The sequence below is a fragment of the Neoarius graeffei genome, chromosome 4 (genome assembly GCF_027579695.1).
Source record: "Neoarius graeffei isolate fNeoGra1 chromosome 4, fNeoGra1.pri, whole genome shotgun sequence".
NCBI classification, from domain to species: domain Eukaryota; kingdom Metazoa; phylum Chordata; class Actinopteri; order Siluriformes; family Ariidae; genus Neoarius; species Neoarius graeffei.
The window spans coordinates 2,438,593-2,460,513 of NC_083572.1; the positions used below are offsets into that span (position 1 = coordinate 2,438,593).

The window sequence follows — 21,921 nt, forward strand, 5'->3', positions numbered from 1 at the left end:
TAATTTATAAGTGATTCATTTATCAAATGTCCTTTAATCCCGTATACTTTTACAAAAAGATATTTAATAAAGCAACTCCTGATACTGATTCTGTGATTATTCAGTGATTCACAGATTCCAATGATGGAATCATTCATTTACAGGTGATTTGAATCATTTACAAATTATTCATTCGTGTCTTTGAACCCCAGTCGGTCTTGAACAATATTTTACAGCAATTTCTGTCTGAATGATTCCTGACTCAGAGAATCATTAACACAGATTCACTGAATGGAATCAGTGAATCACTGAATCAAGGAATCAACTGAATCAGTGTCAGAAATTGCTTCAAATAACACTTCTCAGGCCCTGTCCACACGGCAACGGATTCAGGTGAATCCGATAAAATTTTTTATCGTTTCGGCCTGGCGTCCACACGGCACCGGCGTTTTGGGTGCCCCAAAACGATAATTTTTGAGAACGGTTTCCAGAGTGGAAAAATCTGGCAATGGCGCTGTTGTGAAGTCGTCTGGATGAGTAGAACAGATTTGTTTACGATGACGTCACAACCACATGACTAGAACAAGCAGCACTCACTCATTCACGCCAGGTAGAAGAAGGGGTTTATGCGCATGCGTCCTACTTCTTCTATTGTTCTGGTGTCTCCGATGGGACCGTCTTACAGCGCACGTAGAGGTGTGGCATGTGTACTGCATTGTTTTCAGCAAGCGTTGTGTTGCCATATGTACCTGATATTTTACTGATCCGTTGCCCATGTGGACGCGATATTTTTTTTACCCGCTAAAAAAAAATCTCGCTGCCGTTGTCGTGTGGATGAGTGTAAGGCATTAAAGGACATAAAAGAATCATTTATAAATGAATCGCTAGCTGGAGTCTTGGAACCACTGAATCAAGGAATCATTCATTTACAGATCGGAATCGTTTGTTGTCATTTATCATCAAACATCAAAACTGTAACCGTGTCAAGTTGAGCGAATCGTATAAAGGGACCCAAAGCCACTGCGGATGCTACTGGATGCTCATCATTAGCAGTGAGACGCCCTGGCCATGCATACAGAGATTAAACAATAAAACTCCCAGAGAACACACACTGGATATTAAAAACACACACATCAAAAGCGACCAGAAGTGAGTGTGTTTTTGTCGAAGCTGAATTTGTGAACAACTTCTGCAACCATACATTTTGTCAACGCCATTACTTTATTCAGACAGATTTCAGTTCCATGTGAGAAAAGAACCGAGGGTTCTTCAAGGGTTTAATCAGCACCCGAGAGTTCTTGGTTTACAAAAAGTGCTTTTTAAGAGTTCATTGGATGATCAAGTGTTTATAGCTTCTAAAAGAAGGTTCTTTAAGGGCTCACTGTGTAACTAAAGGTTCTTAACTGCCAAAAAATTGGTTTTTTTTTAAAAGTTCACTGCATAATTAATAGTTTTTCCCACTTCTTAAAATGGTTCTTCAAGGGTTCCATGGACAACTTATGGTTCATAGCTTCTAAAAAAGGTTCTCCAGTGTTTTTTTTAAAAGGGTTCCTCAGATAAATACGTGTTCTTAACTTCTGAAAAAGGGTTCTTCAGAGGTCATCAATCAATTATGAGTTTTAGCTTCCAAAATGGATTCAAATGGGCACCTCAGGGTTCTTAGATTATAGAAAGCGTTTTTAAGGGTTCATTGGATGATTAATTGTGTGCAACTTCTAAACAAGGTTCTTTGTGGGTTCTTGGGCTCACTGTTTAACTAAAGGTTCTTAACTGCCAAAAAGGGGGTTCTTTAAAGGTTCATTGGATAATTAAGGGATTTTCTAACTCCTTACAATGGTTCTTCAAGGGTTCCATGGAGAACTTATGGTTCATAGCTTCTAAAAAAGGTTCTCCAGTGGTTCTTTAAGGGTTCCTCAGATAAATAAGTGTTGTTAACTTCTGAAAAAGGGTTCTTCAGAGGTCCTATAAAGGGTCGCTGATCAATTAGGAGTTTTAGCTTCCAAAATGGGTTCAATGGGCATCTCAGGGTTTTTAAGGGTCTATTGGATGATTAAGTGTGTATAACTTCTAAACAAGATTCTTTGAGGGTTCTTGGGCTCACTGTTTAACTACAGGTTCTTAACTGCCAAAAAGAGGGTTCTTTAAGGGTTCAATGGATAATTAAGGGTTTTCCACTTCTTAAAATGGTTCTTCAAGGGCTCCATGGATAATTTATGGTTCATAGCTTCTAATGGCCCTTTTCCACTACCCTTTTTCAGCTCACTTCAGCTCGCTTCAGCCCGACACGGCTCGCGTTTCGACTACCAAAGAGCAGCACGACTCGGCTCGCTTCAGCCCTGCTTAGCCCCTAAAACTCGCACGGTTTTGGAGTGGGGCTGAAGCGAGCCAAAGCGAGCCGAGTGAGGCTGGGGGCGTGAGCAGACACTCCCCTGTGCACTGATTGGTGAGGAGGAGTGTCCTCACATGCCCACACATGCCCCGCGAGCACGCTGGGATCTGTAAACACCGTAAACCCGGAAGAATAATAATTACGAATTATGAGAATTTCTGAAGCCTTATGCGCCTCGCCTCATCTATACGCTCTTGCCAGTATCTGTTGGCGTTGTCGGTGACAACAAACCACAGCACCAAGACCAGCAACACTAACGACTCCATGTTTATTGTTTACTATCCGGGTCGTGAGACTACCGCTTAAAAGGTCACTGATGTCACTGTTTGCGCTGCTTAACGACATCACGTGACGTCCACCCACTTTCACTAACTCCACCCAATGTGTCCACCCACTTCCAGCCAGCACGGTTCAGCGCGGTTGTAGTCGAAATGCAACTTCAATAGCCCCGCTCAGCCCGACTCAGCACGGCACAGCCGCGTTTGTAGTGGAAAAGCGGCATAAGAAAGGTTCTCCAGTGTTTTTTTACGGGTTCATTGATTAATTATGAGTTTTAGCTTATAGAAAAAAAAGGTTCAATGCATAGCAAAGAGTTCTTGGTTTACAGGAAGTTTTTTTAAGGATTCATTGGATGCTTAAGCATCATCTTCTAAACAAGGTTCTTTGAGGGTTCTTTAAGGGCTCACCGTGTAACTAAGGGTTCTTAACCATCAAAAAGGGGGCTCGTTAAGGATTCATTGGAATTTCACTTCTTAAAAAGGTTCTTTAAGGGTTCATCTGACAAGTAAGGGTTCTTAGCTTCCAAAAAATGGTTCTTCAAGTGTCCATGGTGTAAATAAAGAATTGCCGAACTCTAAAAACGGTTCTGTAAATGTTCACTGGGTAATGGCAGTTTCCAAAAGAAGGTTTGACTTGGATGAGAATGAGAAGTGCAGTGTGCTCAGACTCGGACACTAAATGTGTCAGCTAGTTTAGATCTAATTATGGCAACACAAAAAGATGAGTTCGGTGCGTTTTCTATCTATAGATGATCCAGATCAGAGTGATCAGACATAATCGCGTGATGTGTCAGTTATTTTAGCGGATTTTCACATGACGAGGTGTTTTTAACAGGTCTGAGATCAGATATGTCCTGATGAGCAGGAATAAGTGACAGTTCTGAGATGTGTGTGTGTGTGTGTGTGTGTGTGTGAGAGAGAGAGAGAGAAAGACACTGAATATAATGGGGTTTAATTCACTTGTGTCCAATCTGCCTGCGCTAGTCAGGCTGTTTAACGCCCAATTAAATTAGAAAAAGGCGACTGCACATCAGTCTGATTTTTTTTTTCCCAGAAATGATGAACCTGGAGAGAAACTTTAATTTTAGTGGTGTTTAGTCTGAAGTCTTAAATAATTTATTAATATTCAACTGTTTATATGAAGTAGGGCGGAGTGATGCAACTAACACATCATATCACATCACTCTCTCAAAATTTACTTATTTATTTATTTATTTATTTATTTCACTCACTCCTTTTCCTTTTTGGAATTCCTTTCTCTTTTCACAATTGAAAATGCAAGGAATAATAAAGAACACCACCTCACTCACTCACTTTTAATTTGAAAAGGTTAATATTGCACCAGATCGAGCGAAACAAAGCTACAAAAATTTTTTTACTAAAGAACTTCAGTCCATATTTTCACTGAATAAATTATGAAAAAGTAAAAACTGCTGGAACACACACTTAACGTCTCACAATGTGGCACGCTGAAAATAAAAATACACTGGAATTTAAAAAATTTTAAACAGCAGATTTAAAAAAAAAAAGCAGAATTTTAAAGCGAGAGCAACAAAAAAAAAAATACACATCAGTATTGAAGAAGTTAAAAAAAGAAAAATAAACTTCTATTCTGATTTCTAAACACGACACAACGGCAACAAAACACTGGAACTCTACATTGACAAAGGAAACAAAGCTACTTTTTCTTGTAAAGCAAACAAAAAAACTGATGACTGAATAAATGTCCATCTGCATCCATACCAGAGCAGCCGGGGTTCTCTCTAGAGTCCCGACTCACGCTGCAATTCCAAAACGCTTTTCCACACACTGACAGCATGGAGGGATGAGACGAGGCAAGATCAGCAAAAACAACGGCTCGTGTGTTTGTGTGTGTGTGTGTGTTTGTGCAAACCTCGTGTGGTGGGCAGCATGTCTGAGAGACCCTGCCACGCCGTCACCATCTCAGGATTCCGCTGGTCCGCAAAGTTCTTCCAGATCCGTAACGCTCCGTCATCTACGAGGTGAAGGAGAGAAAATTCACACTGCAATAAAATCATCAGGACATAAATAATAAAAATAAAAGATCAAACAATAAGAGAGGTATATTAAATACATCATAAATAAAAAAAAAAAAGATACTACTGCTACTAATTATTAATCATAAACAACACAAGAATTAAAGAAAAAAATTCCTGACACTACAAAAGTAAAAGTTTCAGAAAAAAAAAAAATCCTGAAAGCAAATCTTAGGGTAAAAATATTTTTCCTTGAACACAAATAAAAAAAATGTTAAAGAATTTTCTATTTGTCCCCCCTCACACACACACTAAAGTATATTTAAAAAAGAAAATGTAAAAATAAAGCCTCAGTTAATACAAATATATTTTTTAAATACAAGGAATAAAGTTCTAATACTAAGAAAAAAAAGGAGATCCAAACCCAGAACAGCTTTAAATGTAGATTTTGCAGTATTAACATTAAACAGCATTATAACGTGCGATTGATTATTTTATTATGTTCACGATAACGTCACTGGCCTGTGTTGCTTAGCAACAGTGTGATTGGCATGGGAACTGACCAGTGGCGGTGAGGAGGAGGGAGCAGTCGTGTCCGTTCAGGTACTCCATGGCTGTGATGCGAGTGTATCGGGGATTCCCGTTATAGAAATAATCCAACCGCTCACCTTTCTCCCAGTCCCAGAAACTACACACACACACACACACACACACACACACTCTTTAAAACATACATGAAAGTAAAAGCTAACGAAGCTGTGAAGAGTTAATAAACAGTTTCTGGTACCAGATGGAGTCTTTATCAGCGACGGCGATGCAGGGGTTAAACGGGTGAAACTTCACCACTGAAGGCACTCCAGGGTTCCTGTTAATGAAGATCTGATCGTCCAATCGGGTGATCCCTAGACAAAGGGGGTGGGGCAAAGAGGACTGTCAATCAAATAGTTCAATCTAGGTGTTGATCTGTGTTACAGGTGAGTTAGATTACATTTCTGTCTGTCTGTCTGTCTGTCTGTCTCTCTCTCTCTCTCTCAGCCTGTCTGTCTGTTGGCCACTATACCTGGCTCTCTCTCAGCCTTTCTCTCACTATACCTGTCTGTCTGTTTCTTCATTTTCTGTCTCTCTCCCTCAGCCCGTCTCTGTCTCTCACTACACCTGTCTGTCTGTCTCTCACTATACCTGTCTGTTTCCTTATTTTCTGTCTCTCTCTCTCTCTCTCTCTCAGCCTGTCTCTCTCTCTCTCTCAGCCTGTCTCTCTCTCTCTCTCAGCCTGTCTGTCTGTCTGTCTGTCTGTCTGTCACTATACCGGTCTGATTTTCTCTCTCTCTCTCTCTCTCTCTCTCTCTCAGCCTGTCTGTATGTCTCTCTCATTTTCTCTCTCAGCCTGTCTCTCACTATACTTGTCTCTCTCTCTATCTCAGTCTGTCTCTAACTATACTTGCCTGTCTGTCTCCCTCAGCCTGTCTCTCACTATACCTGCCTGTCTCTCTCACTATACCTGTCTCTCTCTCTCTCAGCCTGTCTCTAACTATACCTGTCTGTCTGTCATTTTCCATTCTCCTTCCCTTTCTGTTGGCCTCTCCATCTGTGAGTCTGTCTCTCCATTTTTCTCCCTGTCTCTCTCTCTCAGTCTCCCTCCATTTCTGTCCGTTTCTCTTTCTCTCAGGGAATGACGTCAGTCCAGTTTTCCAGTTTCATGTTTTTTTCAGTGAGCGAGGGATGAAAGAGATGATTGATTTCTGTGATGAAGGGAAAAGACGCATGTGTGAAATGGGAGCCTCTACAACGTCATCAGCTGTGTGTGTGTTTTATACATTCTATTTGAAACTCTGCTGCCTTCAGAAGGGAAACCTGACAGCTTGCAGCCTTTGAAGCTGCACACACACACACACACACACACACACACACCTTTTTCCCCTGCCTTGTGTGATATAACCGCATGCTTTATGTAATGTTGTGCGCATAAGATCGTGCAGTGTTGTGTAATTGCGTAGTTGCGTCCCTTTCTATATAATGTGTGTGTAGTTGTGTACCTGTCTCTGTGTGTGTGTGTAGTTGTGTACCTGTCTGTGTGTGTGTAGTTGTGTACCTGTCTGTGTGTGTGTAGTTGTGTACCTGTCTGTGTGTGTGTGTGTGTGTGTGTGTGTAGTTGTGTACCTGTCTGTGTGTGTGTGTGTGTGTGTGTGTAGTTGTGTACCTGTCTGTGTGTGTGTGTGTGTGTGTAGTTGTGTACCTGTCTGTGTGTGTGTGTAGTTGTGTACCTGTCTGTGTGTGTGTGTAGTTGTGTACCTGTCTGTGTGTGTGTGTGTAGTTGTGTACCTGTCTCTGTGTGTGTGTGTAGTTGTGTACCTGTCTCTGTGTGTGTGTGTAGTTGTGTACCTGTCTGTGTGTAGTTGTGTACCTGTCTCTGTGTGTGTGTGTAGTTGTGTACCTGTCTGTGTGTGCGCGCAGTTGTGTACCTGTCTGTGTGTGTGTGTGCGCGCAGTTGTGTACCTGTCTGTGTGTGTGTGTAGTTGTGTACCTGTCTGTGTGTGTGTGTAGTTGTGTACCTGTCTGTGTGTGCGTGTAGTTGTGTACCTGTCTGTGTGTGCGCGCAGTTGTGTACCTGTCTGTGTGTGTGTGCGCGCAGTTGTGTACCTGTCTGTGTGTGTGTGTAGTTGTGTACCTGTCTGTGTGTGCGTGTAGTTGTGTACCTGTCTGTGTGTGCGTGTAGTTGTGTACCTGTCTGTGTGTGTGTGTGCGCAGTTGTGTACCTGTCTCTGTGTGTGTGTGTAGTTGTGTACCTGTCTGTGTGTGTAGTTGTGTACCTGTCTGTGTGTGTAGTTGTGTACCTGTCTGTCTGTGTGTGTGTGTGTGTGTGTAGTTGTGTACCTGTCTGTGTGTGCGTGTAGTTGTGTACCTGTGTGTGTGTGTGTAGTTGTGTACCTGTCTGTGTGTGCGTGTAGTTGTGTACCTGTCTGTGTGTGTGTGTAGTTGTGTACCTGTCTGTGTGTGCGTGTAGTTGTGTACCTGTCTGTGTGTGCGTGTAGTTGTGTACCTGTCTGTGTGTGCGTGTAGTTGTGTACCTGTCTGTGTGTGTGTGCGCAGTTGTGTACCTGTCTCTGTGTGTGTGTAGTTGTGTACCTGTCTCTGTGTGTGTGTAGTTGTGTACCTGTCTGTGTGTGTAGTTGTGTACCTGTCTGTGTGTGTAGTTGTGTACCTGTCTGTCTGTGTGTGTGTGTGTGTGTGTGTGTGTAGTTGTGTACCTGTCTGTGTGTGCGTGTAGTTGTGTACCTGTGTGTGTGTGTGTAGTTGTGTACCTGTCTGTGTGTGCGTGTAGTTGTGTACCTGTCTGTGTGTGTGTGCAGTTGTGTACCTGTCTGTGTGTGTGTGTGTGCAGTTGTGTACCTGTCTGTGTGTGTGTGTGTGCAGTTGTGTACCTGTCTGTGTGTGTGTGTGTAGTTGTGTACCTGTCTGTGTGTGTGTGTGTGTAGTTGTGTACCTGTCTGTGTGTGTGTGTGTGTGTGTGTAGTTGTGTACCTGTCTCTGTGTGTGTGTGTAGTTGTGTACCTGTCTGTGTGTGTGTAGTTGTGTACCTGTCTGTGTGTGTGTATAGTTGTGTACCTGTCTCTGTGTGTGTGTGTAGTTGTGTACCTGTCTGTGTGTGTGTGTGTGTGTGTAGTTGTGTACCTGTCTGTGTGTGTGTAGTTGTGTACCTGTCTGTGTGTGTGTAGTTGTGTACCTGTCTGTGTGTGTGTGTGTAGTTGTGTACCTGTCTGTGTGTGTGTGTAGTTGTGTACCTGTCTGTGTGTGTGTGTCTGTGTGTGTGTGTGTGTAGTTGTGTACCTGTCTGTGTGTGTGTGTAGTTGTGTACCTGTCTGTGTGTGTGTAGTTGTGTACCTGTGTGTGTGTGTGTGTGTAGTTGTGTACCTGTGTGTGTAGTTGTGTACCTGTGTGTGTGTAGTTGTGTACCTGTGTGTGTGTGTAGTTGTGTACCTGTGTGTGTGTGTGTGTGTAGTTGTGTACCTGTGTGTGTGTAGTTGTGTACCTGTGTGTGTAGTTGTGTACCTGTGTGTGTGTGTGTAGTTGTGTACCTGTGTGTGTGTGTGTGTGTGTGTGCGTGTGTAGTTGTGTACCTGTGTGTGTGTGTGTGTGTGTGTGTGTACCTGTGTACCTGTGTGTGTGTGTGTGTGTAGTTGTGTACCTGTGTGTGTGTGTGTGTAGTTGTGTACCTGTGTGTGTGTGTGTGTGTGTAGTTGTGTGTGTGTGTGTGTGTGTGTGTGTGTGTGTGTAGTTGTGTGTGTGTGTAGTTGTGTGTGTGTGTGTGTGTAGTTGTGTACCTGTGTGTGTGTGTAGTTGTGTACCTGTGTGTGTGTGTAGTTGTGTACCTGTGTGTGTGTGTAGTTGTGTACCTGTGTGTGTGTGTGTGTAGTTGTGTACCTGTGTGTGTGTGTGTAGTTGTGTACCTGTGTGTGTGTGTGTAGTTGTGTACCTGTGTGTGTGTGTGTGTAGTTGTGTACCTGTGTGTGTGTGTGTAGTTGTGTACCTGTGTGTGTGTGTGTAGTTGTGTACCTGTGTGTGTGTGTGTAGTTGTGTACCTGTGTGTGTGTGTGTAGTTGTGTACCTGTGTGTGTGTGTGTAGTTGTGTACCTGTGTGTGTGTGTGTAGTTGTGTACCTGTGTGTGTGTGTGTGTGTGTGTGTGTAGTTGTGTACCTGTGTGTGTGTGTGTGTGTGTGTAGTTGTGTACCTGTGTGTGTGTGTGTGTAGTTGTGTACCTGTGTGTGTGTAGTTGTGTACCTGTGTGTGTGTAGTTGTGTACCTGTGTGTGTGTGTGTGTGTGTAGTTGTGTACCTGTCTGTGTGTGTGTGTAGTTGTGTACCTGTCTGTGTGTGTGTGTGTAGTTGTGTACCTGTCTCTGTGTGTGTGTGTAGTTGTGTACCTGTCTCTGTGTGTGTGTGTAGTTGTGTACCTGTCTGTGTGTAGTTGTGTACCTGTCTCTGTGTGTGTGTGTAGTTGTGTACCTGTCTGTGTGTGCGCGCAGTTGTGTACCTGTCTGTGTGTGTGTGTGCGCGCAGTTGTGTACCTGTCTGTGTGTGTGTGTAGTTGTGTACCTGTCTGTGTGTGTGTGTAGTTGTGTACCTGTCTGTGTGTGCGTGTAGTTGTGTACCTGTCTGTGTGTGCGCGCAGTTGTGTACCTGTCTGTGTGTGTGTGCGCGCAGTTGTGTACCTGTCTGTGTGTGTGTGTAGTTGTGTACCTGTCTGTGTGTGCGTGTAGTTGTGTACCTGTCTGTGTGTGCGTGTAGTTGTGTACCTGTCTGTGTGTGTGTGTGCGCAGTTGTGTACCTGTCTCTGTGTGTGTGTGTAGTTGTGTACCTGTCTGTGTGTGTAGTTGTGTACCTGTCTGTGTGTGTAGTTGTGTACCTGTCTGTCTGTGTGTGTGTGTGTGTGTGTAGTTGTGTACCTGTCTGTGTGTGCGTGTAGTTGTGTACCTGTGTGTGTGTGTGTAGTTGTGTACCTGTCTGTGTGTGCGTGTAGTTGTGTACCTGTCTGTGTGTGTGTGTAGTTGTGTACCTGTCTGTGTGTGCGTGTAGTTGTGTACCTGTCTGTGTGTGCGTGTAGTTGTGTACCTGTCTGTGTGTGCGTGTAGTTGTGTACCTGTCTGTGTGTGTGTGCGCAGTTGTGTACCTGTCTCTGTGTGTGTGTAGTTGTGTACCTGTCTCTGTGTGTGTGTAGTTGTGTACCTGTCTGTGTGTGTAGTTGTGTACCTGTCTGTGTGTGTAGTTGTGTACCTGTCTGTCTGTGTGTGTGTGTGTGTGTGTGTGTGTGTGTAGTTGTGTACCTGTCTGTGTGTGCGTGTAGTTGTGTACCTGTGTGTGTGCGTGTAGTTGTGTACCTGTCTGTGTGTGTGTGCAGTTGTGTACCTGTCTGTGTGTGTGTGTGTGCAGTTGTGTACCTGTCTGTGTGTGTGTGTGTAGTTGTGTACCTGTCTGTGTGTGTGTGTGTGTAGTTGTGTACCTGTCTGTGTGTGTGTGTGTGTAGTTGTGTACCTGTCTGTGTGTGTGTGTGTGTAGTTGTGTACCTGTCTCTGTGTGTGTGTGTAGTTGTGTACCTGTCTGTGTGTGTGTAGTTGTGTACCTGTCTGTGTGTGTGTATAGTTGTGTACCTGTCTCTGTGTGTGTGTGTAGTTGTGTACCTGTCTGTGTGTGTGTGTGTGTGTGTAGTTGTGTACCTGTCTGTGTGTGTGTAGTTGTGTACCTGTCTGTGTGTGTGTAGTTGTGTACCTGTCTGTGTGTGTGTGTGTAGTTGTGTACCTGTCTGTGTGTGTGTGTAGTTGTGTACCTGTCTGTGTGTGTGTGTCTGTGTGTGTGTGTGTGTAGTTGTGTACCTGTCTGTGTGTGTGTGTAGTTGTGTACCTGTCTGTGTGTGTGTAGTTGTGTACCTGTGTGTGTGTGTGTGTGTAGTTGTGTACCTGTGTGTGTAGTTGTGTACCTGTGTGTGTGTAGTTGTGTACCTGTGTGTGTGTGTAGTTGTGTACCTGTGTGTGTGTGTGTGTGTAGTTGTGTACCTGTGTGTGTGTAGTTGTGTACCTGTGTGTGTAGTTGTGTACCTGTGTGTGTGTGTGTAGTTGTGTACCTGTGTGTGTGTGTGTGTGTGTGCGTGTGTAGTTGTGTACCTGTGTGTGTGTGTGTGTGTGTGTGTGTACCTGTGTACCTGTGTGTGTGTGTGTGTAGTTGTGTACCTGTGTGTGTGTGTGTAGTTGTGTACCTGTGTGTGTGTGTGTAGTTGTGTACCTGTGTGTGTGTGTGTGTGTAGTTGTGTGTGTGTGTAGTTGTGTGTGTGTGTGTGTGTAGTTGTGTACCTGTGTGTGTGTGTAGTTGTGTACCTGTGTGTGTGTGTAGTTGTGTACCTGTGTGTGTGTGTAGTTGTGTACCTGTGTGTGTGTGTGTGTGTGTAGTTGTGTACCTGTGTGTGTGTGTGTAGTTGTGTACCTGTGTGTGTGTGTGTAGTTGTGTACCTGTGTGTGTGTGTGTAGTTGTGTACCTGTGTGTGTGTGTGTAGTTGTGTACCTGTGTGTGTGTGTGTAGTTGTGTACCTGTGTGTGTGTGTGTAGTTGTGTACCTGTGTGTGTGTGTGTAGTTGTGTACCTGTGTGTGTGTGTGTGTGTGTGTGTGTAGTTGTGTACCTGTGTGTGTGTGTGTGTAGTTGTGTACCTGTGTGTGTGTGTGTGTAGTTGTGTACCTGTGTGTGTGTAGTTGTGTACCTGTGTGTGTGTGTGTGTGTGTGTGTGTGTAGTTGTGTACCTGTGTGTGTAGTTGTGTACCTGTGTGTGTGTAGTTGTGTACCTGTGTGTGTGTGTAGTTGTGTACCTGTGTGTGTGTGTGTGTGTAGTTGTGTACCTGTGTGTGTGTAGTTGTGTACCTGTGTGTGTAGTTGTGTACCTGTGTGTGTGTGTGTAGTTGTGTACCTGTGTGTGTGTGTGTGTGTGTGCGTGTGTAGTTGTGTACCTGTGTGTGTGTGTGTGTGTGTGTGTGTACCTGTGTACCTGTGTGTGTGTGTGTGTAGTTGTGTACCTGTGTGTGTGTGTGTAGTTGTGTACCTGTGTGTGTGTGTGTGTGTGTAGTTGTGTGTGTGTGTGTGTGTGTGTAGTTGTGTGTGTGTGTAGTTGTGTGTGTGTGTGTGTGTAGTTGTGTACCTGTGTGTGTGTGTAGTTGTGTACCTGTGTGTGTGTGTAGTTGTGTACCTGTGTGTGTGTGTAGTTGTGTACCTGTGTGTGTGTGTGTGTGTGTAGTTGTGTACCTGTGTGTGTGTGTGTAGTTGTGTACCTGTGTGTGTGTGTGTGTAGTTGTGTACCTGTGTGTGTGTGTGTAGTTGTGTACCTGTGTGTGTGTGTGTAGTTGTGTACCTGTGTGTGTGTGTGTAGTTGTGTACCTGTGTGTGTGTGTGTAGTTGTGTACCTGTGTGTGTGTGTGTGTAGTTGTGTACCTGTGTGTGTGTGTGTAGTTGTGTACCTGTGTGTGTGTGTGTAGTTGTGTACCTGTGTGTGTGTGTGTAGTTGTGTACCTGTGTGTGTGTGTGTGTGTGTGTGTAGTTGTGTACCTGTGTGTGTGTGTGTGTAGTTGTGTACCTGTGTGTGTGTGTGTGTAGTTGTGTACCTGTGTGTGTGTAGTTGTGTACCTGTGTGTGTGTGTGTGTGTGTGTGTGTGTAGTTGTGTACCTGTGTGTGTGTGTGTGTGTGTGTGTGTAGTTGTGTACCTGTGTGTGTGTGTGTGTGTGTGTGTGGTTGTGTACCCCTCTGTGTGATACGCTGGCTCTGTCGACGCACTCCAGCGTTCCTCAGGAACCTCCACTCTCTCTCCTTCCTCACCTGACTCTCCACATCGTGCTCCTCTGGGATCTGGGTGGAGCAAAAGTTATGATGGATTAAAGTGACAAATCCACTGGATGGGCCATGACTCTTTGGCCACGCCCACAAGAAACAACAGTTTATCCTTTTCTCTGATTTTTCTCTCTCTTGTTGCATGAAATTAATGAACCAAGTAAAACGAGCAAATCCCTGAGTAAACACCCACACACACACACACACACACACACCCACACACACAGAGCAGGTGCAGTAGAACCTGTGAGACTGAGTTTGATGGTTTCATTCAAGCAAAGTAAGACGAGCCAAGACTTTTTTTTTTGGCTTGACTGAAAAGCAGGAAGGTGAAAACAGATCCAAAATTGAAGACAGAAAAGTTGCCATAGCAACAGAAGAAAAGGGAATGGTCACGTGACTTGAATGGAATATCCAAGACATACAGTACGAAGCAAACGTGCTTAACATCATGATGTCATGCAAACTAACGCCCTCAGTGACATTAAACTGTTAACAGGGTTTATGATCCCAGGACTTCCAGTATTCCCAGGAACCAATATATTCCCAGGACCCCCAACATTCCCAGTAACCCTGGTCACCAGAGTGCACCATGTTCCTGTTTTTCCAGGAGCCTGATGTTCTCCAACCCCCAGTGTGTTCTCTCTTCCCTGTGTTCACACGCTGAACATTTCTATCAAACAACTGTACGTTCGCAGGGTCTTTCCGAGCACCTTTCATCTCCTCAGGGCCCGACTGCACACACTGTTCTGTTCAGCTGTAAACTGTAATGAAATGTAATAAATATATAAATTACGTTTGCACAGGAATTAGCTTCACCTTGCCAATGATATTTCCTCCGATATGCAAAAGAAGGTGACTGATATAAAAAGGTGTTTTGTACAACAGTTGAAGCAGATCTGGTTTCCCTTCGAGAAAAATAAAGGAAAGCTGATCTTCAGTAAGAAGATCATCTTCTGCAAAGCCTGAGATGAGTTTATCACCCAGCAAGGCGACAGGGATCACGTAATACTCCACACACAGAGAGAGAGAGAGAGTTTGAGTGACAATGAAAGTCAAAATCTCCTTAAAAATCTCTCACCAGCTTTTTTTTCCCTTTTAATTCTCACCCACTTTTAATTCTCTCTTTACTCTGTCCCACTCTCTCTCTCTCTCTCTCACTCTCCAGCTTTCGACATTAATAATAAAACTGCAGCTCTGGCTCTCAGCTAAAGTGGTGCTCGGGTTCCACTTTCACCTCAAACCGTGTGGAAAATAATAACTGGGTCATTCCATGTGAAATCATCCACATTTTGAGAAATTTCCCACGTCACCCTCTGAGAATTCTCTGAAAACTTTTACTCATGTGTTATACTTAAGAACAAATGCCAAATATCAGGATGATATCTCGAATAGTTTTTGTCCTACAGCTTGCCAAAATCTGACTGTCTTGTTTTTTCGTCTGACTTTCAGTTTCCATGACTCCTCCACGATTCGATGGATAACGTTCAATTTTTGGTGCCAAGAGTTAAATTTTGCTCCAGAAACAGAAAATAATGAATGAATGAATGAATGAACCCTTTATCATCACTGTTACCAGTGAAATTGACCATCAACCTGTCCTTACAGAGGGGGAACAGGACAGGAAGACAGGGATAAAAGAAAAAGAAACACAGTAGTAACATGAGGAAAGATGAGGAAAAAAAGAACCCCCCCCCCCACTATGCTCCTATCAGGAGTACAGTGTGGGAGCATTTAAAAACCTCCGCACAAGCACACAATAACACAAGTACACTTTAAAACACGGGACTTGAGGGGGGGAAGGAGGGGGCAATCAGGGGTGGGGGGAAGGGGGTAGGAGGGGAGGGGAGGAGGTCGAGGTAACCCAGCGCAAGCAAGCAGCCGTCCGCTCCTGCAGCCATGCAAACGGCGCTGGTCACGCACCCGCTTGTCACACTGGGGGTGAAAAACAGCGACCGCGGAAATTGGGGAAGGAATGCGAAGAATGCGAGAGTGTCTCCCAGCAGTGACCTTCTGGGGGAAATGTTTTCCCAGCAACGGCCTTGATCGAGGCCGGTGCTGTTCAGGGAGCCGAATGTCGATAAGATAGAGATTGTTTGGTCTTTTGAACAGACGCAGTCTTTACACGTCCACACCACTCGTCCATATCTGTCCATTTCGTCCATTCTGTTCAATTCAATTCAATTTGGTCTCCGAAATACTTATTCCTTGCAAAGCCGAAAGCGTCTCCAAGATGACAACCATGTTGTGGTTCAAGTTCTGCCACAGTCTGAGTGCCGACAGCTTTGCCCACCGCTTCAATCATATCGGGCAGCTTTGTGGGGCTTTGAACAGCTGTCACCGTTGTCTGATTTCCTCGATATACCAGGCCAATGCCTAATCCAATCAGCAAAAGTCCAGTAATCATGGTTCCGAATAGGTAGATATCTTCAATGTCCTCCACAGACGTTCCAGCAGGACAGGTGGGTTCCCCCGAACCCAGAAACTGTGTCAATTTCATTAGGAGACCAGTTTATCAAATCCATGCTTTTTTAGTTTAGAAATTCACTGTGGAGAGAGTCTCTCAAAAAAAAAAAAGTATAGGTAGACGAGACGAAACAAAGAGCACAAGCAGGAAAAAAGGAGAGGAGAGCAGAGAAATGCGACCGCCTTCCGTGAGAGCACGGAGGGGAAAAAAAAAAGTCATATCAGGTGCATCCATGTCTGTTATTCCACTGCGAGGCCTCAAAAATCAACCAAAAACTCAAAATTGTAAAAAATGACTTTCAGCACAGATGAGTGCAACAGGTACAGTACAGGCCTGACTTTGTTTTGTATATTTTTATGGTATTTTAGTGAGTAAACCTTCCTCGATCTACCCCGATCCTTTTCATGTCCATGGTTGACCGTGTGTCCAGCTGACAACAAACTTCACATTTTTTACCGTGTTGTCTCAGACATCTGATCACACTCCGATAAAATATTCCGAATGGTGTTCAGCCTCGATTGTGAATTATTAAAGATTATGGTCCTGATGTTGTATATGCAAACAAAACCACTGGAAACAACAAGAAAGGAAGGTCCAAAAGGGAGACATGAATCAAGGCAGCTCCCGACAAAAATGTGAAAAATCTCAAAAGACTTAGACAAAAGACAAACACAAGTAAAATCTGTTGTTGCCAATGGCAACCACAATTACGAGCAAGGCCCGTCAGTCTCAAACACGTTAATTAACTGATCCTTCAACACATTAGCAACAAAAACCCTGAAAGACTTTAAACTAAGGAAATTACTAGGTGGAGCTAATGTGCATATAAAAGGTTCCAGAGTTTAGTACCGCAACTGAAAAAAAGAGGAGTGAAAAGAAGCGGTTTTACAACAAAAAAAAAAAGGTTCTCGGTATTTAATTTCACCGGGCTGGGATCGTCGAGTGTGACCATGACGAACATATTTTAAGGCGCCGTTTACACACACCCGGGTATTTTTAAAAACGTAGACCTTTGCCTTCGTTTGTGCCTTTCGTTTATACACAAACGGAGTTTTTTCCTCTGAAAACGATTCTTTCTAAAAACCCCGGCAAAAGTGGAGATTTTTTGAAAACTCCATTTTGCGTTTGTGTGTAAAGAGACCAAAACGGAGTTTTAGGCAATCTTCGCGCCACAAAAGAGCGACCATTGTACATATGACAAGCATGAAAACACTCAGAGTAGCAGCATTTCTGTTATTAAGAGCTACATTCGCCTGTTTGCTTTTGAGAATAAAGCTCATAAAGGTCATTGACCAGCAGAGACGCATTAGGGCTCGGAGGGCAGCAATTGCGGAGCTTCTGATGACCAAAAGAGCCCGACCGTACCACCGCCAGCGTCGGCGATTTTGGGTTCGACCTGGATGGACTGCTATCTGGTGGGAGAATTTTGAGAATGGCGTTGCCGTCCCGGAGGAATGACAGGAAAATTTCAGAATATCGCGACCCTCACTCCTGTCACTCGCAGAGTTGGTACGTGCGTACATACAGGGTGAGTGTACTCACATGCGCGCTTCTGTCGATGTCGTCAAAAAAGTTGCCTGCACACTCTATTACCTGGCTGACGAGGGTAGACTGCGCAAGACTTAGCTCTTGACAGCGTATTTATGCGGATCAATATAAACGTAATTTAAAAAAAAAAAAACGCAGCTGTGTGCACGAAGTTATTTTGGAAAACAGAGTTTAGAAAATATGCGTTTTTAAAAATACCCGGGTATGTGTAAACAGCGCCTAAGAAATCAGTATCGGTGTCAGCATGTCCGTATAAAACCTGAGAAAGAAAAACTAAGTCATTGACTCCATGGTCACGGGGAAGAGGTAAAATCACAGACTGCTGAATTTTGTATTTTTTTTGAAAATTTGGTTGATTTTGGTGAGTCGCAGTGGAACAGCAGAGACAGACGAAACCTGGGAGGTGCAGCTGCGCTACTTTCAGAGCTGCTGTTACAGAGAATTAACCAACACCTTGGTCAGGTGTGTGTGCGTGTGTGTGTGTGTGTGTGCGTGTATGAACCTTCATGACGGGCTGTGCGAAGTATTTGGCGCTCCAGTCACACAGTCCGGTCTGCAGCGTCACACTGGTGAAGTTCCTGTGAGCAGGAGTGTCATCACCATCCTCTGCCATCTTACACACACACACACATATATATAAAAAGAAAGGCAAAAAGAAACAAAGAAGGTACATGAATGAAATAATTTTTTAAATAAATTAATTTGACTAAATAAATATCTAAATTAAACTTACTTGACAACACTGTAATATGTTAATTTAGCTGAATAAAATACAGACAGCGGAAGGCGGAGTCGCACCTGGTCAGGTCCCTTATCAAACATTTTGCGTGTTCGTGAGAACTGGTGTGAATGGGGTGTCGTCTGAGAGCCCAGAGTGGGCGTGTATGGGGGACGAGTGGGCGGGGCTTGTGGTGGTTTTGGGACGTCGTTGGTGAGGCTGGAACTGGACACGCCTGGGATGGGCGGAGACCCACTGTGAGGAGACAGAAGGCAGTTACAGGAGGGGTGTGTGTGTGTGTGTGTGTGTGTGTGTGTGTGTGTGTGTGTGTGTGTGTGCGTGTCTGTGTGTTACCCAGCCTGATGTATGAGTGTTCCCTTGCTGGTTGGACTGGCAGGTGCTGATTGGGTGAGAGAACCCGAGTCCAGGATCTTCTGTGGCCGAGCATTCATCGTAGCCTGCGTGAAATACACACACACACACACACACACCTGTGACTCATCGGTAATGATGTTGATGTGTTTAATTTGATAAAGCTGAGTGAACTGAAGGACAGGTAGGAAACCTAGATCACATCTCGTCCAATCTCGTGTCTCTCTCACACACCCCTCATCCGCCGCAGTGCCACACACTCCGAATTGGCACATTAGCATAGAAATCCCATTAACCATCTTCTCCAGCTGCGTGTGTGTTTTATTAGAAGAAAGAGAACTTTAAAATGAACACATGATTAGAGAGAAAAAGCCTCAGAGTGTGAGATGAAGACCAAGAAACATGAGAGAGAGAGAGAGAGAGAGAGATGAGCAAATGAATAATTAAGGTGCAGTAGAAAGACAGAGCAAGGAGAGAGAGCAATAAGTGCATAAATTAAGTGAAAATATAAACAGAAGAAAGAGTGAGAAAAACAAGGAGAAAGAACAGGGAAAGGGACAAGATGAGTGAGAAGATGGAAGGAGAAAGAGAAGCTGAAAACAGAGGAAGACGAAAAAGAGAGAGAATGAGAGATGAGACTGAAAAGTAAAAGGAGAAATGATAGGACAGGAGAAGAGAGTGAGACAGATAGACTGAAGGAAAGAGAGATACAGAAAGGTGAAAAGAGTAAGACAGTGAAACAGAAGGATGAAGGAAACAAGAAAGGAGAAAAAAGAGTGAGACAGACAAAATGAGAGAAATAAAAGGTGAAGGCTGTGGGTTCTAATCCCGCAGAGTGGAGTCTGAGTCTTTCTCTGAATAAAACGTTTATAAACATGTTACAACAGAATAATAACCTCCAAGTGAAACACGAAACACTGCGCTGTCCTCCACTGAAATAAACCTGTTCCGATGTCGAGGTCGTGACACAGAGGAAGTAAAGAAGAACAGGAGGAAGTGACATTGTGTACCTTATACGCGATGCTGTTCAGCACCTTCATGGCCAAATCAGACACCTCCGGGAAGGGATCGGCCGCCAGGTGTAATAACACACGCCAGATCTGTGTGTAGACGCTGTTAAAGGACACACCTGCGGGGGGAGAGGGGATCTGAGTGAACGGCTCTCAGTAAAGCGGAACGGGGTTCGGCTGCCGCGTGCAAAATAAAATCACTAACACTCGCATCTAATGTTAAAGATAGAAAAGGAAAAGAAAAAAAGAAATGGCAATCAGTCAGAGGTAAAAACAGTGATGTTGATCTTCAGTACAGCAGCGAGGAAATATTTCCGAAAGAAGTCAGAGCTGGATACAGCGTTGCATGTTGCCATGGTAACGCACAGACTGACTGACAGCTCATAGTAAATGCAGTAACAGTTTCGGTGTAAAGAATCGATAGAACACTGCTAGATTTGGAATATTACAGAGAGACACGCCACGGAGGGGAGAGAGAGACACACGCCACGGAGGGGAGAGAGAGAGAGAGACACGCCACGGAGGGGAGAGAGAGAGACACGCCACGGAGGGGAGAGAGAGAAACACGCCACGGAGGGGAGAGAGAGAGAGAGAGAGAGAGACACGCCACGGAGGGGAGAGAGAGAAACACGCCACGGAGGGGAGAGAGAGAGAGAGAGAGAGAGAGACACGCCACGGAGGGGAGAGAGAGAGAGACACGCCACGGAGGGGAGAGAGAGAGAGACACGCCACGGAGGGGAGAGAGAGAGAGAGACACGCCACGGAGGGGAGAGAGAGAGACACACGTCACGGAGGGGAGAGAGAGAGAGACGCCACGGAGGGGGGAGAGAGAGAGAGACATGCCATGGAGGGGAGAGAGAGACAGACATGCCACGGAGGGGAGAGAGACAGAGACGCCAAGGAGGGGAGAGAGACAGAGACGCCAAGGAGGGGAGAGAGAGAGAGAGACACACGTCACGGAGGGGAGAGAGAGAGACACGCGCCACGGAGGGGAGAGAGAGAGAGACGCGCCACGGGGGGGAGAGAGAGAGACGCGCCACGGAGGGGAGAGAGAGAGAGAGAGAGAGAGAGAGAGAGAGAGAGAGACACGCCACGGAGGGGAGAGAGAGAGAGAGAGAGAGAGAGACACGCCACGGAGGGGAGAGAGAGAGAGAGAGACACGCCACGGAGTGGAGAGAGAGAGAGACACACGCCACGGAGGGGAGAGAGACGCGCCCAGGAGGGGAGAGAGACGCGCCACGGAGGGGAGAGAGAGAGAGACGCGCCACGGAGGGGAGAGAGAGAGACACGCCACGGAGGGGAGAGAGAGAGAGACGCGCCCAGGAGGGGAGAGAGAGAGACGCGCCACGGAGGGGAGAGAGAGAGAGACGCGCCACGGAGGGGAGAGAGAGAGAGACGCGCCACGGAGGGGAGAGAGAGAGAGAGACGCGCCACGGAGGGGAGAGAGAGAGAGAGACGCGCCACGGAGGGGAGAGAGAGAGACACGCGCCACGGAGGGGAGAGAGAGAGACACACGCGCCACGGAGGGGAGAGAGAGAGACACACGCGCCACGGAGGGGAGAGAGAGAGACACACGCCACGGAGGGGAGAGAGAGAGAGACGCGCCACGGAGGGGAGAGAGACGCGCCACGGAGGGGAGAGAGACGCGCCACGGAGGGGAGAGAGACGCGCCACGGAGGGGAGAGAGACACGCCATGGAGGGGAGAGACACGCACGTCATATTGGGGAGAGAGAGACACGCCATGGAGGGGAGAGAGACACACGCCATGGAGGGGAGAGAGACACACGCCACGGAGGGGAGAGAGACACGCCACGGAGGGGAGAGAGAGAGAGAGAGAGAGACATGCCACGGAGGGGAAAGAGACACATGTCACGGAAGGGAGAGAGACACACGCCACAGAGGGGGGGGAGAGAGAGAGAGAGAGAGAGAGAGAGAGGGGAGAAAGAGAGACACGCCACGGAGGGGAGAGAGACACATGCCATGGAGGGGAGAGAGAGACACAGTGACATGTCTCAGCATGTTTGATTAAGTATCAGCGCTCTCAGATCGCTGCTCGCTCAATCAGATTAGTGTAGCAGAACGAACTGCTGTACGTCAGGAATAACACACTACAGACTGCGCAGCCACAGGAAAATAATCTCCACCTTCTGACCAATCACAGTCCTGAACTCAGCAGTGCAGTGGAGTAAAAGGAACACCACACTTCAGGATGCTGTTGATGGGAACATTTCGGAGCAGTAACAGGAACCCCGTTTCATCACACCATCCTGTCGTTGATTATTTTCCTGTAACAGCGCCACATGGAGTGATTCATTCCACAGGTGTTAGCATTTTTCTGGAATAAGCCACGCCCTTCACGTTGCTGGTGCAGTTTTTCCCCCAGAAAGTTGTAAATCTTTACAAACCAAACATGACTGTCGTTAGAAACTAACTTTCCTGAAGCAGACGGCAGATTCAGTCTGGAGTTTAGCTCATGTTTTTTATTGATTGATTGTTGCTGAGCCGTGGGTTCGACTCCGGCAACAAAGTATTGACCAAAAAACACCACAAAATCTCAGACAGCGACATTTCAGCTTTACTGTTGAGTGGAATATAAACTACAAATCGTTAAGTCTCTGTCTCACACAGTACAGCACACTTTATTCCTTGATCAGATCCGCAGGCGTTCCTCTCCTCTGTGTGTGTGGGAAAGCCTCGGAGTGCACTGAGCTCCAGTCATTGACATTCGCAGTGTGTTCATTGACATTCGCAGTGTGTTATTATGCTGCCTCACATTCAAGCTGGAGAACTTCTCTCTCTCTCTCT

At 45.5% G+C, this 21,921-nt stretch overlaps 1 protein-coding gene across 3 annotated transcripts in view; it reads right to left on the reverse strand.

Moving 5' to 3' along the window:
- The window catches only part of rptor (regulatory associated protein of MTOR, complex 1), a 138,825-nt gene that overhangs the window by 14,279 nt on the left and 102,625 nt on the right, over window positions 1-21,921 (reverse strand). For all 3 annotated transcript variants that reach the window (XM_060918608.1, XM_060918607.1, XM_060918606.1), the window contains 8 exons: window positions 19,116-19,234; window positions 18,088-18,191; window positions 17,814-17,988; window positions 17,518-17,628; window positions 12,913-13,018; window positions 5,431-5,545; window positions 5,207-5,331; window positions 4,541-4,642 (listed from right to left, as the gene is read on the reverse strand). In XM_060918608.1, coding sequence (XP_060774591.1) covers window positions 4,541-4,642; window positions 5,207-5,331; window positions 5,431-5,545; window positions 12,913-13,018; window positions 17,518-17,628; window positions 17,814-17,988; window positions 18,088-18,191; window positions 19,116-19,234 — 957 coding nt within the window. The remainder of the gene's footprint in view (window positions 1-4,540; window positions 4,643-5,206; window positions 5,332-5,430; window positions 5,546-12,912; window positions 13,019-17,517; window positions 17,629-17,813; window positions 17,989-18,087; window positions 18,192-19,115; window positions 19,235-21,921) is intronic.